The sequence below is a fragment of the Triturus cristatus genome, chromosome 3_1 (genome assembly GCF_964204655.1).
Source record: "Triturus cristatus chromosome 3_1, aTriCri1.1, whole genome shotgun sequence".
Lineage (NCBI taxonomy): Eukaryota > Metazoa > Chordata > Amphibia > Caudata > Salamandridae > Triturus > Triturus cristatus.
In genome coordinates, this window is record NC_140583.1 from 359032354 (window position 1) to 359049125 (window position 16772).

Consider the following 16772-nt stretch of genomic DNA (forward strand, 5'->3'; position numbering starts at 1 on the left):
GTAGCCAAACTCTATGACCTCAGGACCCAAATCTCTAGGTTGAGTATTTTGGGGTCTAGGCGTCTGATTTGCCCTTGATTCTGAGTGAGAAGGTCGGGCAATTTGGAGCTTCTCGTGTGGAACTACTGAGAGATCTAGAAGTGTTGTGAACCAAGGCTGACATGACCAAGTAGGAGCTACAAGAATCAAGGTGAGAGACATTTGCCTGTGCTTCCAAAGCAGAAATGTAATGAGAGAGAGGGGGAAAAGTGTAGGCAAATAAACCAGACCGACTCATCCATAGTGAATTGCCCTTGGATAGTGGGTGAGGTTACTTGGAGGCGAAGTTGGACTTTCTGAATTTTCATCTGTGACAAAAACGATTAGAGGAACCCTCCCACTTTTCGAAGTAGAGAAGAAGGACTTGCGGGTGGAATTCTCATTTGTGGACTTATTGCTGCATCCTGCTGAACAAGTCTGCAAAGATGTCTGTTCCCAGAAGATGTTCAGCCAACAGGTGAATGTTGTAGTGAAAAGCCCCCTACGGATTTGTCTGAGACAGGTGTGATAACTTTAAAGACCATGCCCCCCAGCCCTTTTGTAGAGAATACATGGCTGTCGTATTCTCTGTCCGTACTAGGACAGCCTTGTAAGGTAGGTGAGGAAGGATATTTCCAGCGCTAGGCATTTCCCCTTAAGCTCCAAGTAGTTGATGTTTAGAGATTGGTGTCTAGCATCCCAAAGAACTTGTACTGTGAAGTCTGGTAGGTGGGCACCCCAACCCATCTGTGATGCATCCATGGTGAGAGTCATGTGAGGAAAAGGGTCCAGAAAGGGCCGCCCTTTTAAGAGGTTGTTGGTGTTCCACCACTGCAGAGAACGGTGAGTGTGGCAGTCTATCAACACCAGATTTTCCACACGACCCTGTGACTGAGACCACTGGTGAGCTACACATTGCTGCAGAGGTCTTACTGGGAGTGTCTGGTTTGGTTGGAATGGGGGTAGAGTTGCCTGAAAGTTCTGATTTCGAATGGGATTTGTGTAGGCTAATCCGAACTGTGGGTTTAAGATGGCTCCCAAGTAAGGTTTAACTTGTAGAGGATGAAGGTTTGATTTTAGGGATATTGATAGCAAACCCTAGTCTGTAAAGTAGATCCACTGTCAGGAGAGTGTATTGTTGGCACTGCTGAAGACTGCTGGCTTTGATTAGCAAATCGTCCAGGTAGGAAATACATGGACATTTGGTCTTCGCAGATGTGCTGCGACTACTACCAAGAATTTTGTTAAAACTTGAGACACGGTTGTCACTCTGAATAGAAGTCCTTTCAATTGATAGTGTTTGCCTGCTATGACAAATCTTAGGGATTCGCGATGAGTGGGTAAATTAGTATGTGGAAATAGGCATCTTTAGGTATAATGTGGCCATCCTTGTTCCATAAGCAGAATGACATCTTGTAGAGTGACCATATGGAACGGTTCTTACAGAATATATTGGTTTAGAGGCCTGAGATTTAAAATTGGTCTTCGAGATCCACCCTTTTCTTTTTGGAGATCAGAAAGTATAGGGAGTATACTCCTGAGCCTTGTTGAAGAGGAACAGGTTCTATGGCCACTTTGAGAAGAAAGGCTTGGACCTCTTGTTTGAGAAGTGTTAGTGTGATAACCTGTGATTATAAGCTGGAAAGTTGGGTGGTATCGTAGTGAGCTACAGACAACAGCCATGCTGAATAATGACTAGTACCAATTTGTCTGCGGTGATTGAATCCCAGACTGGGTGAAAAAAATTGTAGTATGCCCCCACAGATGTTGTGTGATCGGGGGAGAAAGACTGAAACTGCTTTTTGCAGTGGGTGTTACTACACGTGCAGAGGTACCCCTGCCCCTTTTCTTACTACCTCTGAAGGAACCTTTAAAATAACCATTGTTGTAGGTGGACTGGGTTTGTTTTGTTGGGAAGTGGAGGCATCTGTGGAGGTGGATTTGTATGCCCCTCTGAAGCCTGGGCAACGAAAGGAGCCCCTATGAGTGGAAGTCTGTAATGCCCCCATCGCCTTAGTTGTTATAGTGTCATGCTTCATTTTAGCGAGGTTATAATGTACATGTAGTCTAAACAGGTGCTTCTTATCAAAAGGCATATTTAAGACTGCCGGCTGGACCTCTGGTTTAAAGTCAGAACACCTTAGCCATGCGTGTCTTCTGAGAATGGCACTGGTATTAATACCTCTAGCTGCTCTATCTTTTACATCAAGGGCATAACGGATGGAGTGGTTTGTAATGCTCTGTCCCTTTGTGAAAAGTTACTGACTCCTTCTGCGATGTTCCTCTGGAAGGTACTGTAATAGTTCCTCCATCTCATTCCAATGGGCTCTACCATGGTGGGCCAAAAGATCCTGTATATTGGCGATACGCCAATGATTGGCTACCTGTGCTGCCACCTTCTTCCGAGTCACATCTATGCATTTGCTTTCTTTTCAGGAGGGGCGGTATCCCCAGTAGCCTGACTGTTTGCCCTTTTATGAGCAGTGGTTGCAAAAATGAAGGCAGGAGGTAAACAAGATAAACAAGGTGTCAAAAGGTGCCACTTCATATTTTTTTGTCCACCCGAGCTGTGATGACCCTGGCACTGACTGGGTCCTTAAAAATGTCCTAAGCACGTCTCATCATGCCAGAAAGCATGGGCAAAAATTGCGTCCTTGTGTGTGGAAAAAGAAAGTCCTGTTCTAGGGACTCTTTATGCAGCTCATCATTATAAAAAAAACTGCTGCCCTAGACATAACCTGCTGAAAGGAAGTGGCATCCTCAGGAGGGGAGGGACAAGCTGAATATAGGTCTGGATCATTGGGGGCAGTGGGATCAGTGTCGTATAGGTTCCAAGGGTCAGAATTGCCTAATGTCCCTCCTAGTCCCCCACTGTCCGTGGTGGTGATCCCAGAGGAGAACCATCAAACGTGTCTTGTGTTGGAGAGAGTGGTGGAGGAGAGTGAGGAAGGGGTGGAGGTGGCAGTGTAGGAGGAGGATGGGAAACAGGGCTGGCGGCCTTGTCCTTAGTTTTCTTTCTGGAAGGAATATCAAGTTCCTCCTCAAATGTTAATTCCCTCTTTAGAGGTGGAGAAGCAAGAATCTGACCAGTTCCCTCCTGCATTTGAATCTTTCTCTGACGAAAGTCAATTTTTTGTGGAATAGGTTCGACGGGAGATGTAGAAGCCGATGATGCTTTTGATTTTTTCATCTCCGAAGGTTTCGTTACCAAGGTTTTTGTCTTAGAATTGAGATGCTTGGTCAGCTCCAAGGGTGGTTGGGTCGTCTGCCGAATCGGTACCAAAGATTGGGCCGGTACCAAAGCAGGTTCTTGGTCCGAAGAGGTCGATACCAAAGGTTTGGCTTTGATAGACATCTTCGGTGCCGGGTCTGAGGGCAGGACGCCCAAACCAATTTTTCAGATAAGATTATGGCCCAAAGGGAGTGGTGGTCCAGCAAACTATTAGCCGGAGGGCGAAAATATTTTGGTCAGCTTAAATGGAGGAGCGGGACAGGGGTCACAGTACTCACATGCCAACCAGATGGTAAGTCCTGCATCTCCATGTTCATCTCCTGGTCGGAATCAGATCTTCTGTCGATTGAGAATGCCTCCTCTTCCTCAGCTCGTCTTGAGTGCGTTATTCGCCAAAAAGGTCAGGAGTGTTGTGTGTGGCTTTTTGAGATATTTCCAGGTGACAAGCCTTTCTATCCCGATGGGGTTTTCTTGGACTGAAATGACTTATACGCATCGCAGTCGGTTTCTTAATGGTCAGGCGAAAGGCACTAATTGCACACTAGGTGTTGGTCAGTGTGCAGGTATTTCGTGTGGCAACGCCTGATGCGAGTCCGTTCGATTAGAAGCGCATTTTTGATGGAGCTGATGACACTTGGAAAGTAAGGCCTAAGACAGGTGGCGCCCTGAAGGGCAGTCGGTCCAAGCCCGAACAGACTAAAATCAAGAGTAGCGCAGAACTGAAAAAGGGCGACTGAAAACAATACAGTCGAGGATAGTAAAGAAATTTAGGAATCGGACCGGAACAGAGTCGAAACACTGAGCAGAGGCACACATGTCCAAACCTGATGGCGGAGAGAAAACAACCTAACAATGGAGTCAACACCCATGCGCAATATCACCTAGAGGAGGAGTCACAACTCGAAAGACTTCTTCAAAGCAAAACAACATGCACAACTCCAGAGCCAACATTAGATGGCAGGAGTATGCAGAGCATGTGTATATACAGCCACACATACATCAAACATGTTTTCAGCTGTAATCCAGCCAATTACATTGTATAAAACAAAATCCAAAATAGGATTGACTGGAATTGTGAGTCATGATTAGGGAGTAAAACTGGCAAGCACATTCAAGCAACTTTTTTACTACACTAATAGAAAAAATGGCAGGGTTTTATAACAAACCAACAAAAGCATGCTTTATCAGTAACAATCTACGGTCATGCCAAATTTAGTGTAAATCCATTCAAGTTTAAAATGCAGTGGAGTCATTTGCAGTTTTTGTGCCCAACATATGGGTTTCTGCATGGCGCATCAACTACTGTCACTGTCATCAACGGTCACGAACAGCAAAAAAAAACAAGCAGCAGATGCTCCGTAAAGGAAGACACAAGCACAAACAGAACTTTGGAGGAAGTCATGCAAATGAAAAAACGAGGATAGAAGGAAAAAGGAAATGCCTTTTTAAAGCCAATAAGTCTGAGTTTAATGTGTTGGCATATGGATAAGAGCACTAGCACATTACAGTCCGAATAGTGTAAGCGATGAAAAACAGATTATAGTGAAATTCCCTTGTCTTTATTACAGTCCTGCTTTTGTTTTTATGTGAAATGCAGGTCAGATTGCAAGGAAGCCTTCATTGCAGTATTTCAGTACTTTCTATGTTTTTAAGTTACTGGTACAAGATAGTAGATGCCCATCCAGAAGTGGCAAATTAATAAAATGTAAGATATGCCAAAGACCTTCAAATAAAAAATAGTCAAAGTGTGGCATCTGGAACTGGAACATTGGAAGACAGATTGGGAGGCCGCTCTCATGCACCCTCGGAAGGTGGCAATCAAGCTTCGATTATGCCTCATTCAGTATAAAATTTTACATAACATATTTTGACAGAGCCCGACTTCACAAAATAGGGAAAGCAGATAGTCCGAATTGCCTTAGATGTCATGGAATAGATGGGACTTTCATACATACCATATGGGAGTGTAGGGAAATCTAGACATTCTGGGGGAAGATTGTGAATGAACTTAATAGTATCCTTGAGGTCCAGATAGAAATGGAGCCGAGGTTCCTTCTTTTGGGTATTTCCACAGAGGTAGATATCCCTCAACGAAAATTACTACTGGCTAACCTGGGATTAGTAGTGGCCAAGCGTGACATAGCGAAATATTGGGGTGTGCAAAAAATGTCCACACTAAAGGAATGGAGGGCATGTTTGGACCTTTACATGGTTGCAGAACAGGTGACGTACAAAGCTAGGGGCTGCCCGCGGAAATTTAAGAAAGTATGGACACCATGGATGAAATATTATGGCTTAGAGTTGGAGGGGGAAACAGAGAATTAGGGTTTATTATCTGGGAGGCGGAGGGAAAAACCCAGAATAAGGTAACTTATGACCCATTTGGCATTGTACAGGAAATGTGAGCGGTTGAGGTCATGATCTATGTACAATTGGATCTCTCATGTCCCTCAATGTATAGCCCTGTAGTGGATATGTATTATGAACACTGGCCGACTGAAATTGCTCTACAACTAATCATGTCAAGTACTCATATTATGTTCTACATGTTCTTTTGTCAAAATAAAATTTAAAAAAATTATTAAAAGAGTGGCATCTGGAGAGGTAGTGGGGATAGTTGGGTCGGTGAATCAAAGGAGGTGTTGGGTAAGGCTATAAAAAAATTAAAGCAAGCAGTATGTGACGGGGCATGGCAGTGGAAGCAACAGTAGAGATTTGGTAGTGGAGCAGCAACGAAAGCAGGAAAGCAAAGATGTGAGGGGGAACAGCACAGGGAGGCCAGAGCAAGAAAACACGTACACTCCCATGCTGGATGAATAATGAAAGTGTAGTACCCTGGGTGCCAGCAATGGAATGATACAAATCATACAGTCAAAAGGATGGCAAAAAATGTATGCTCCAGGGGATGGACAAACACAAGAAGAGAAAGGACACCGAATAACGCCACTGAATAGGAATTACGTTCATACGACCAACAAGAAAGCTAATGCTGTCTGTAGACGAAAGCTAATGATTTGATTAAGTCGTGGCCCTCCAAAACATTAACAAAGACTTTCATCACAGCTCTGTAAAGCAATAGAAACACTTGTATATCTCACTTCTTCAGATCATTGGTTGCAAAACCAAGCAGCACTTCTACGCCTTTAGCAGTGCAATGTTTGACAACGCCCGCCAGTTAATTTGCAAAGACTTTATTTTGAACATGCTACCATATCAAACTAACACTGCAATACATTTTACTGCAGAAAGGTGTACTAACAGGCCTCTTTTGTTAGCCTGTTTTATCGGTATGCTCTCTGCCGCCTGAAGTAGCTGCCTATTACTGCACAGAACTTAATTGTACATAGGTTTAGTGCTTCCCCGCTTGTAATAACACCGTATCGCACTAATCACCAATTCATTCATTTCAATTAATCTTTCTTCAGTCAATGGCTAATTTCATGAACATTTCTCTATGGAAACCAACATATTTACAGTAAGATGGCATTGGTATGCTTATTAAGCCCACTAATGCAAATTGCATCAAAATGCAAACAAATATATTACTGGGTGTACACGACATGATTTTGCAAAATGAAAGTTCGAAAGAAGTCTTACCCTTGAATTCTCGAATGAAGGACTGGGTGGGCCACCGGATTCCCAAGACGTAGCGCCTGCTCTATCCTCTATACCTAGATCATAAAAACGAAATCGATATATTAACTCAAGCATTGCACATGTGAATTAAAATACGTGCTGTTAATCTAATTCGCTCTTTTACACTTACTACAAAAGTCATTTTATGATCAGGTCGTTTATCACTTTATTCCTGATAAACACAGCTAAGCATCAAAGTAATAAAACAATATACATCTTCATCCATCCTACCAAGGAACGTCCCTGGGACAATTCACCCGAGCCCAGCCTAGCCTGGCACTGCTCCTGATGTCACCGAAGGATACACAGTCTAGCTGAGGTACAGCAAGGATAAAAGACCATCCCGATTACTGCGAACACTGGCCTTACTGCGAACACTGGCCTTGATAGTCACGTAGGCCACTAACAAGGTTCATTTCACCAGTAGAGGACTTCGGCATATTTACTACAAGCTTTGGTAAAGTCAATACGTGTGGGCTCGACAAGCCGACTTTAATATTTATTGTAAGCATATGACACAAAAGTAAAAAGAAAAAAATATGTCACCACCTAGTCGTGCTGCCCAGGTACTTGCAACAACTGGTTTAATTAAAAAACATTGCATATGAGACTCTTTCACAAATCATTAAGGTTTGCCTATTTTTAATGTTCGGTTATTTTTCTTTGTAGTTTTCTAGCATGTAAATGCTAGATTCGTAATTGTATTTGCTCACTTAGTTTAATCTAGAAGTACAAACAAAGGCATTTACGGGGACAACATCCCCTTCCCAGTTCAAAGTATTAGTAATTTGGTTGTCTTGGCTGCAATTTGTTCACACTGCAATTCTTCCAGCGGGGTGGAAGTTGTGTGATCAGTTCTTCTCTTAGATGTGGCTTTGTCAGCATTTCAAGATGATCTGGTGAACGCCAACAACCTAGCAAGCTGGCCGACATTCAGAAATCCCTTAGAGGTGGTTTGCAACTCAGACACTCTCATATTTAGTCCCGTCAAGAGCGGAGGCAAAGGGCTGGCATCGGGAGGGACCAGCTCTATAATGGGGTGGATGGAAATGTAGTGGTCGAGCCTCAAATGGAGAAAAGGACACTTGCATTGAATCACATTTCTGTTTGTACTTTCATATCGATAACTGGTCAAGCATACACGCCCTCTAGGACTTATGCAACAGATGGATATACCCAGGAGTAACCACTGGACTATACAATTGTCAGGACTTGCTGCATAATCCAGAAGAAAGACATTTACTGCATAAATTGGCTGGCCTAAACCTTACAATGTAGATTTTTCTTTTAAAGGGATCCTACGCTTAAAAGATGTTCCGTGCAGCACAACAGAATTCAGTTTAATTAGGTGTCAAAATAAACTATGCAGCATATGCGAAATTAGTTTTTTGCCAGCTTGCCCACTGCCTTTTCTAACGCATACATTAATAAACTCACTGCGGTTTTCGATTTTCATATTAACACAAAGATCTTGCATTGCTTTGTGGATTGAGTTGCAGGGTCTTATTTTACATCTATTTACATTTTGAATTTGATTTATGATAACTTACTTCAGTTTTACAATCTTCAGTGGCCAACGCAGCTAGCTGGACGGGTGAGACACTTTTAATCGTTAATACCATTAGGAAAAATGTACTATATATGTATATAATGTTTGTACATTAATACAACCGGTGACAAGAACACTAGCTTAAGAAGTGCAGCTTTGCTATATCCATCAATTCCAGTAATACTCAAAGTACGGTCCTCCCGACCTTTACACGCAGCTGCCTGCCTGGTCGGCAGCAGCATTGGGCTGCTGTGCACTTGAGTGAGCGCTAGTAAATGTTGAATAAAAGAGCAAGGATTTACTTGCAGGTTAATTGAAGCTAAAAAAAAGTAACCAAGGTGTCCTACACAACTTAACTGTAAGATCACCTTAATTTTTAAAGACATCTTGCAACAAAGGTGCAAAAATATAGGAACATCTCTTAAAAATTCAAAAACTATTTCCTTAACATGCAGAAGCGTTTCACCTTAGCATATCAGATTTTATCAGTGGATGGAGAATTTAGTTTGTTTGTTGTAAAAGTGATCGTTTTTATGATGGGTTCCCTAATTCTTTTTAGAAGGCCTTCACACATCTACTTGTCCCTCATCTGAAAAACAATACACAACTAGTTCTGAACAACTCAGGAGGTGACTCCAACAATGATGGTATCACTCTTTACACTGATGCCCAAACCAGATAAAGACCTCCAGCAATGAGGATCGTACCGTCTGATTTCACACCTCCATAGTGATGTGAAGATCTTCAACAAAATATTGGCAACCTGGTTCCGTGCGGTTTGGCAGAGACCTCCATCACTCTGCAAATCAGGCTTTATTAAGAATAGACATACGGGGGATAACGTTCGCTTAGCCCTTGATCTGGTCGATAAGGCCAACACGGCTGACATGCAGGTCCTCCTTCGCTCGCTGGACACGGAGAAGGGTTTTGACCGCGTGGTTTAGCCACTCTTAACTAAAACACTAGATAAACCCTCATTGGGACCCCCAACTCAAATTGTTTATTCTGGTGAACTATGTGAAACCTTCAGCAAAACTTTGGATTCACTGTCGCCTTTCTGATACCATACTACTGACCCCAGACACAGGACAAGAGTGTTCCCTCTCACGCTCTACTTTCTCTCTTACGATGGAACCCCCTGTTTCAGCGGGTAATGGCCAACTCACTGATTACGAGCGTTGCCTTTAAGGAGGGCAAGGTCAAAATGGCTCCGTTTGTAGGCGATGCCCTCTGCTTTTTGACTAACCCCACCATACACTTCCTGCGCTCCTAATGGAACTAGAGCACTTCCACTTGCTAGCAGGGTTCAAAGTGAACTACCAATAGTCCATGGCAATGGGAGTGGGGAAAGACCACATTAGCAGCGAGGCAGACGTAGTAAGTCATGGGTTACAAGTGGCTTAAAAAAGGTTCAAATATCTGGGGATGATCATTCCCCATACAATGACTGCGGTCTTCCGGAGTAATATACCCCTCTGCTGGATTTTTACAGACCGCACAGGCTAGAAGTCTCCTGGGTGGGAAAGATAAGCTGTGTGAAGATGAACTTTTTGCTTAGTCTGTTATATCTGTTCAGTTCCCTCCCAGTGCATATCCCCATAGAAGTCTTAAAAACCCTAACAAAGAAAATCTAATCCTTTATATGGGGCCTGGATAGCTGTTGATAAGAGGCTCTTGCGAGGGAGGTGTAGGGGTGTCTGATATTGAGAGTTAAGTTTAGCGACACAAATATCACCATCTCTGGTTTGGTGTCGCCCGGACGCAGATAAACCCTGATGCCTTCTCGAACAGGAATGTTGTACCCTCTTCTTCCATCACCTACTGTGATTGTCTCAGTGAGCTTGTTGCCTCTTGCACGCACTTTGGTGGTCAACACAAGTGACCTTTCATTTACTGGTTAAAATCTAAAAGGACAAAAGGAACACAACCTATCCATTCCCCCTGGCCTGAGACAGGCAACCCAGAATTCCCACCTGGACAGATAGACAAATCCTAACTAAAATGGCGAGGTGACTCGATATACCTTGATCAGCTTTACACAGGAGCTATCCCCAAAACCCGGACAAATGCGCCAATAATTTGTTATTTAATCCTAAAGACCTATGTTGCATCACTCAACTCTTACATTAAGCTAGGCAACCTACAGTATGAGCACATGGATGGAGAGATTCCAAAAAAGCAAAGATACGCTCTTAGAGGGTGGCACCACTAGAATGCTATCCAGCTTATATATAGCATTAGAGAGACCCACCCCCAAGTCACGACTACCATAAACAACGAAATGGGCGGAGGACCTAAATCTTGATTCAACCGACAGATTGGATTTTGACGTGACTATGGCGGCGGAAAAAGCCACGTATGTCCACAGAGGGTGCCCTAAAAAATGGGAGAGAATGTGGGGTAAATTGAACACCTTGTTTCAAAAAAAGAAAAACCATATGATTACCTTTAAGATTGTTGAATGTGTAAGGTAAAAGCCTATTGCGCATGCCACGTGAGTCAGAACATGTGTCTTCAATCCTTTCAACAAACTACCCACTTCAAAAAAGAAGCTCTCCCAAAAATACTCCTATTAGTAAGCAAAGGAAAATGTATTAAGTTCAGGGAGTTTAATAAAGTCAATTGTAACGATAACATAAGAAAGAAAGCAGTGCTTTAAGGTTTTGGCTCACACACAGTTGCACAGTGAATTCTTCCCTAGACTGAAGTACTCATTGTTCAGGGAAGTGCAAATCCCTTGTGGACAATCCTTCGTTTAAGGGTACAATGGTGGAATGTTAACTCCTAGAATAAAGTGGAAAGGCTTATCATTTCGAACTGTTCTGATCATACTGGTCAATGGATTTCTTCTTAAGTGTAATATTATGGGTATTTGTAAAGCACAGGATCACCTGCAAGTGTATTCTGGTGCTGTGCAGGTGTTCCTCTTTGCTTTCCAGTTAGATCTCGAGAGATAGCAAAAGCATAGCTTGGTACCAAGTTGGACATCTTGTAGCTAGTCTTCGGCCAAAAGCCTCAACTCTTCCCACCTGAAAAAGCGGGCAAAAGTGGAAAAATTCTGGATATAGTTCACATCTACCAGGGGCTTGACAGCAGTGGCCAGGACAAACACTCTACTAAAGTCCTTTGTTCCTTATTAAGTTAGCCCTATCCTTTCTACAACATTGATCAAAAGACGGAGACTCTATTAGACTCAAACGCTTGTTCAAACTTACTAGATGTCGCGAGAGCAATGGGCATCTTCCTGGTAAACTCTGCTTTTGCCAAAAGAATCTGTTTATATATTTTGGGATCAATTGAACAGGCTTGGAACCCTTGACTTTAGCTAAGATCCATGAGACACAAGGCTGCATCTTGGAGAGACACCCTTGATTATCACCCGAGCACACCATATTTTTTATGATTCGCATAGCCTGGGTACATATTGGGAGCATTACATTTAGTCAAAAGGGATATTAATCCAAATGTTCTGCAGTTTAGCATGGTTTTTTATGCTTATGTAGGGTACAGTGTCTCTTGGAAAATAGTCTAGTCTACTCGTTATCACAGAACATCTCTGCACAACTCTTGAAGATTAAGATAATAAAAAGCCGGTTGCCACCTCATGCCTAAATGGCAAGAGATCTGTCCATGCGTACAGTTTCCACATAAGTTTTTTTCTGCAGCACTCCCTAGGCTGCTCACTCAGAAATTCAACGATAGCAAACTACAAAGCACCATCTAAGGACTAGTGGGAGATCTTAATGCATTAGGGCACCACTTCCTTTTCACCAGTCCTGCCTTTCTACCCGCAGCTTATGTTCACATCCTGACATCTGCGCTCCCCTGTCTATTCCACCCTTGCTTAATGCTTTCTTGCAGGTAGCTAGAATCTCAAATGGTTCCTTCTGGAGACATGGATGGAGAGGAAAAAAAAACTGGTTGCAATAATACTCATCAACAAGGTAATGAATACTTTTTGCATCTTTGTAATGTAAACAAATTTACTTTTAATCTGCTCTTTTTCACGCAGGCTACAGATTTATAGGGGTGAGTAGAAGTCTCCTTAAATAAGGTCATTTAGCAGCTTCAAATCCTCATCCCTGCCTTAGAGGATGGACCAAGCGCAGCTTCCTGTGTCAGTGCCCTTCCACAGGTACGTTTTTTTTCCTTTTTAACTTTTGGGCATCCACTCTGAGTGCATACCTTTGCAGTCCCTTTCCTTCACCCCCGCCCCCCTCTCTCTCTCTCGCTCTCTCTCTCTCTCTCTCTCTCTCTCTCCATGGTGTAACCTTACTCCCCAGCGTTGTATCACCCAACCTCCTTCTGCTCTCTGATGTGTTTCCCCACCCTCCCTCCTAGTGTTGCTTGCCCCTCCTCACCCTCAAACCTCTCACGCTACTCGAGAGTGCAAACTACAACCAGGTTACGCGGGAATCAAGAAAGTCACCCTTGCCTTGATTTCAGAGCTCATGAAAACGTATTGGATTTGTGTATTATTTTAAACACTTGAGAATGAACTCGTAAATCGCGTTTTGATTCTGGTCTTCACTTTGATCTTAACATTTATATTTCTTTCTTGCTCCTGGTAATGTTAGAAGAAAAAAAAAAAACATACTAGGAAAGTCACTACATATTAATAGTAAACTATTTCCTGCACGTAGAAACAGCAGCATGGCGCTTACATAAATAACTTCATATTATAGAAGTGCAACTAACATTTTGAACTCCTAAAATGGAATAAAGTTTCCTTCAGACAACGCAGCGCCTTGGAGACCCCATTGCACATTACTTGCAGTCTCACTCTCCAGACATTCATCTCCCACTTGCAGAAGAAAACACAATCGTTGCAGAGAAATGCTCGGTTAGTGGGGGACGTTGTAATGATGCATGTGTGTGGTGGGGAGGGGCAGGTTCCACTAAACATAATTCTGTTAGCCCCCCACTTTTCTTGCCTAACTATTGGTTATTTTGAATCTGCCATCCTTTACATTTCTCCTTAAACTATCTCTGCAACCCAAGGATATTCGAACATCGAATATCTAACATATACTTTTTTGTTTAAGAAAAAAAGGTGTGGATTAATACATACCCTCAACCCCACCTTCAACCTGCACAAGCATTAAAAACAAAAGCTACTGAAACTATCAAAGGCCACTCCAATAAACACGCGCATAACAAACCATGGTTTAACATACACTTAACACCCCTGTGCTGTCACCCCTCCCGTGTTTTGCATGCCCCCTCAAGCCCCCTGCTGTTTTTAGCTATATTGCACAGCAGTGTGGGCTGCTGTGCAACATGTAAAAAAAAAAAAACACATTATCAAAGCCAAGAAGCATCTGCTCAAGCTACTTGGCTTCGTTCTATTGCTGCTGGTGGATGGTAGGGTTGTTGTGGGCAGAGGGAACCATTGGTTTTAGGGGGGGGTCAGCAACACAATGGATATCAGGTGGAAGGCGGGGTGTCCGGCAACACAAGCGAGGTGTGAGGGAGGAGGCAGCGAGAAGCAATGCAACAGAGGGGAAGGAAGACAGATTGTCAAAAATGTAGTTAAAGCAAAAGCAACATGGCTTGAAATACCATTCTTTCGCTTTAAATGGGTCGTTTCATCTGAAGGCCAAAATTTAAAATGATGGTAAATTATTTTAGAAATGGTCAGCAAGGCAAAAGAAAAAGATTTTGAAACCCAAACATTTTTACAAGTACCTTGGATTATTTGCTCGCCGCTGCCGAGCAAAAGTCCTTCTCTCATTTTACACTTGAATTTTCCCAGAAATGGTGCACCTTAAATTAAATATCACAGTGGATAATCTAAAAGGAAAAGTTAGACTGAATCCCAGCACCCTTATACACACAATTTCGCAACCATACAGTTGGCAAAGCGCTGCCTTCTCAACATCACTTCTCCTGCAAAACATTCATAAATACCTATAAATAAGGAACTGTCAGGTAAATTTAGATAACAAATACTACTCTAGCAATAACACATCACGGCTAAATACCTGCACGCCTAGATCAACAAATGAAAAAGAGAAAGGGGAGGCAAATGATCATTGGGATTCTTGATCAATTAAAAGCCTTCTGGAACATTCCATCAAACATATAAATATACAGGTCATCCAACATTCCCGTTACCCTGCACAATACAAAACCAACCAGAAACCCAGAAACATATCAGAACAGCATAAGAAAATTATTTAGTGCCTACCTAAAGTAGATGCGGTTAAATGATAACCACAACATAATCCAGGAGTTCAAGCCCCTATTCCATATGACGTATACCAACTAGTTCCTACAAGCAAGCAGATGCATATAACCTTTTCCACAGCTTAACAGGAATATGTAAAGAGTTCAGCCATTTTAGGGTACGGAAGTAATTGTGGTAGTCTCTAAATTGCAGTAAAACGTATCTAGAGGGAAATTTGCTTCCATCTATGCAACTGCCTTCATGTTGAGCTCAATAAAAATAAAAAACACTAATTATGTAAATCTATAACATTTCGGACAGAATGGCCAGTTAAATCCTCACAAAGACACTTGTAGTTTTTCGAAAGTTTCATTACTTTTGACAAATATACGGAGTGTATTTTTCGTGTCTTCCAAGCAATTGAGGATTGCAAGTCAAAAGTAACTTTCACTTCTGGATTTCTTGTTCAAATGAGTTTTCGGTTTTATTCGGTTATAGTTTTAATGGGTAATTTTAACTAGTTGTGTGCACATTTCACCTAGTTATTCACAATTTCTTTATTGCAATTTTACTTTGCCTTTGTGGTAGGCCAGGACAAGGCAGGATCGCCAGCAGTGAAGGATTTCATGGTCTGAAATCTTTCTCAGAATAGCCGTCTCATTAGACCGTCACTGACTGAACCCTTTATTGAAACTTCGAACAAATGCTGGTATCAAGTCACAACAAGCATTGGCAAAACCAATGGCTCTCACCTTTGAGACCTATAATCTTTCCCAATGTCCCTCATAGGAAAAAAGCATTTAGCATATTCTGAGGAGCATCAACCAAAAGAAAAGATAAAAAATGCACAATCATTTTTATTCGTGCACGTGCAAAGATGTTTGATCGGCATGTGCAACTTAATTAGCGATCCAAGATTTGGTAAATAAAAAAAATGAAATTGGAGCACAATGGAAGTGAGTTTTTTCCCCCCAAGTCAGTAGGGCCTGCAGCAATCTGTCCCTCTGTCTGCCACAAAAAAAGTAAATAAGTACCAATATGATAGGACCAGATGATGGGGAAGCAATAGGGATTGTGGATGGAGGGGAATAGAAATTAAAGTACAGCCGGGTGGGGAGGGGAAAAACAACACACGAGGGAAGCAGTAGCATAGAGATGGGGGGGGGGTGGGGGGGAGAGGGCAAGCACATGAAAGACAGAGCAAAACAGATCGCAGGGGGATATTTGGCGGGGAGAAGCACATGAGGGGTCAAGCTGAAAAAACACGCACTCTCATGGAGTGCTTAATCAAAAAAAAAAAAGAGTGCCCTAAAAGTCAAGCAGTGAAACAACAAGTCAGCTAATCAAAGTGATGGCAAAAAGGCCATGCACTAGGAGAAGATCACAAGATGGGACAAGGAACACCATCGAATACAAAGCAAGCAAACAAGAGTGACAATAAAGCCAACAATGGTCATGGTGTAAGCCCACTGCAGGTTCTTGAGAAGCCCACAATTAAGTCCTTAAGAAATAGATATATTGATTAGGGCAACAGTCACCAATGTTGGCTGATTTGTAAAGTAATCACACCTCTCCATCTTTATGCACCAGTATGACTAAACAAGGGATAAGACAACAGATGCATACTCTAGTCTACTTTCCCTTCCCCATCCTAAGTTGTACCTGTGCCTTTTTCCTTCACAGTGCACGTTTGCCCTTACTTTCTCTGGGTACCTTTGATTACCCAACCTCATCAATTCCTGAACACATCTAAACACAGTTTAAATGAACAGGATTTTAAAGGAATCCGCACCTTACTCCTGGTGAGTGCAAGTGTGAAGTGATTGTATTTTTTTTCTTCCCTCATTCCTTAGTCTCTCCAGTTTTGACTCTTCATCTCTGCTGTACCAGACTCGCCTCCTGGGCTCCTCTTCACCAAATTCCTCTCCTCTGGTCTCCTCCACTCACTGCTCCTTCCTCTTTCAATGTTCCGTTAACCAATGCTGCACTCCCCAACGTTACTCCTATCCCTCAACAACGATCCTACTTTAGTGCCCTCTTTTCAAGTGGAGGCAAACAGAGACTGTTCACAGTCCGGCCTCTCTTCTTCTGCTAATGGCGTTCAGGTGTCTTGTTACCCACAACAACCAAGTACCTACCTGTCTTTCCTATCATGGTTCCTGCAGACA

The 16772-nt window shown here is 42.6% G+C and overlaps 1 protein-coding gene across 13 annotated transcripts in view; it reads right to left on the reverse strand.

Annotated features, from left to right (window-relative positions):
• TCF12 (transcription factor 12) overlaps positions 1–16772 on the reverse strand; it is a 692950-nt gene that overhangs the window by 531558 nt on the left and 144620 nt on the right. For all 13 annotated transcript variants that reach the window (XM_085644109.1, XM_085644104.1, XM_085644112.1 and 10 more), the window contains one exon: positions 6848–6921. In XM_085644109.1, the coding sequence (XP_085500235.1) occupies positions 6848–6921 (74 nt within the window). The remainder of the gene's footprint in view (positions 1–6847; positions 6922–16772) is intronic.